The following is a 1,232-nucleotide window of genomic DNA, read 5'->3' as shown; positions in this document are numbered from 1 at the left end:
ACTTCAAGCCAAGTTCCAACAACATTCAACTTCAAAATTATACATGTATTTCAACAAACATCCTCAATCTCAAAACCAAAGATAAACATGAAAGTATTTATATTTTGTTGAATTAAAAATTCACAGGATAACCACATGTTGTATTTATTTGACTTTTTGTTTTTGTTTTTACTTATCTTTTTCCTTCACCCTTCAACTTTCTCATCACTCTCAATTCAGGCCACTGTCTTCAACTATTGTGAACTCAATAAGACAAATTGATATTCATTCTTGAGAAAAACATTATGTTGAGACCTGCAAAAATCCAATCCATTATAGCATACAAGTAAGTTGAGAACAATTGATCTGTCAAGTCTCTGCATATGGCTTTCATTTTTATGGACGATAATTAGTCTCTGATACATTGTTCTTAACTTGTATTCGTTATAACGACGTGTATAGTGTTAGACAATATTTTAGTTGACGAAGAATAAGAACGAACAAGGTTGATTAGGAGCCGAGGCCTGTGTTTAACACAACGTCTTTAAAACAAATTCGTCCCACTATGAACGTTTGTTTCCCACGATACAACGACAAGAACGGTTCTTCGAGACCGCCGAACCTAAGAAGGTCCGAAAATTACCTTGACAGCAGGTAATTAACATAGAAGTAAGAAGAAGAAGAAGAGGCAGAATGTATTTCAATATCTATTCTGGTTGGAGGAGTGTCTTATTTATACAACCACTTTCGTAACCGATAGGCCATAATTAATACGGTCTTAATGGTGAAATCAAAACCGAAATGATATTGATTTAGGATTTAATTATGCATTAGAAACCGAAATCCCTTTAATTATGCATTAGAAACTGAAATCCCCATAAATATATATCAGTTACGAAAAAGAAAATTTTGGCAAAATGTGTTTGAATTTTTCCTGGTTGACCAATGGTGCATTCGTGTCCGCAGGACGCGCGCTCGCACACAAGTTCAATTAACCGAAGCCATTTCCGGTTCATATTTTCACCCCCCCTGCGGTTCACATTTACCCTCAGATTCCATAGTGGACCTTGCTATAACTGTTTGTTTAGAGGACTTCCAAGATATAGCTCCACCACCGAGTGTAAACACAAACCCACTGGTTGATTTGGAATCTTTTATATCAGATTGTTGATCCTCTCTCTCAGTGATTTGATGATAATCCCTTTTTCCTTTCGATGTATTTCTGTGTCTGTAATTTCAGTTCCAGCGATCAT

General features: G+C 35.7%; 1 protein-coding gene across 1 annotated transcript in view; it reads right to left on the bottom strand.

Annotated features, from left to right (window-relative positions):
* Positions 1-282: 282 nt before the first annotated feature.
* The window catches only part of LOC112512841, a 1,974-nt gene continuing 1,024 nt past the window's right edge, over positions 283-1,232 (bottom strand). The window contains exon 2 of the mRNA XM_025118978.1: positions 283-294. Within this exon, the coding sequence (XP_024974746.1) occupies positions 283-294 (12 nt within the window). The remainder of the gene's footprint in view (positions 295-1,232) is intronic.

The sequence above is a fragment of the Cynara cardunculus genome (genome assembly GCF_001531365.2).
Source record: "Cynara cardunculus var. scolymus isolate 2C chromosome LG 5, CcrdV1, whole genome shotgun sequence".
Lineage (NCBI taxonomy): Eukaryota > Viridiplantae > Streptophyta > Magnoliopsida > Asterales > Asteraceae > Cynara > Cynara cardunculus.
Note: the sequence above shows the minus strand (reverse complement) of the source record. Positions and strands in the feature narration are given on the sequence as shown.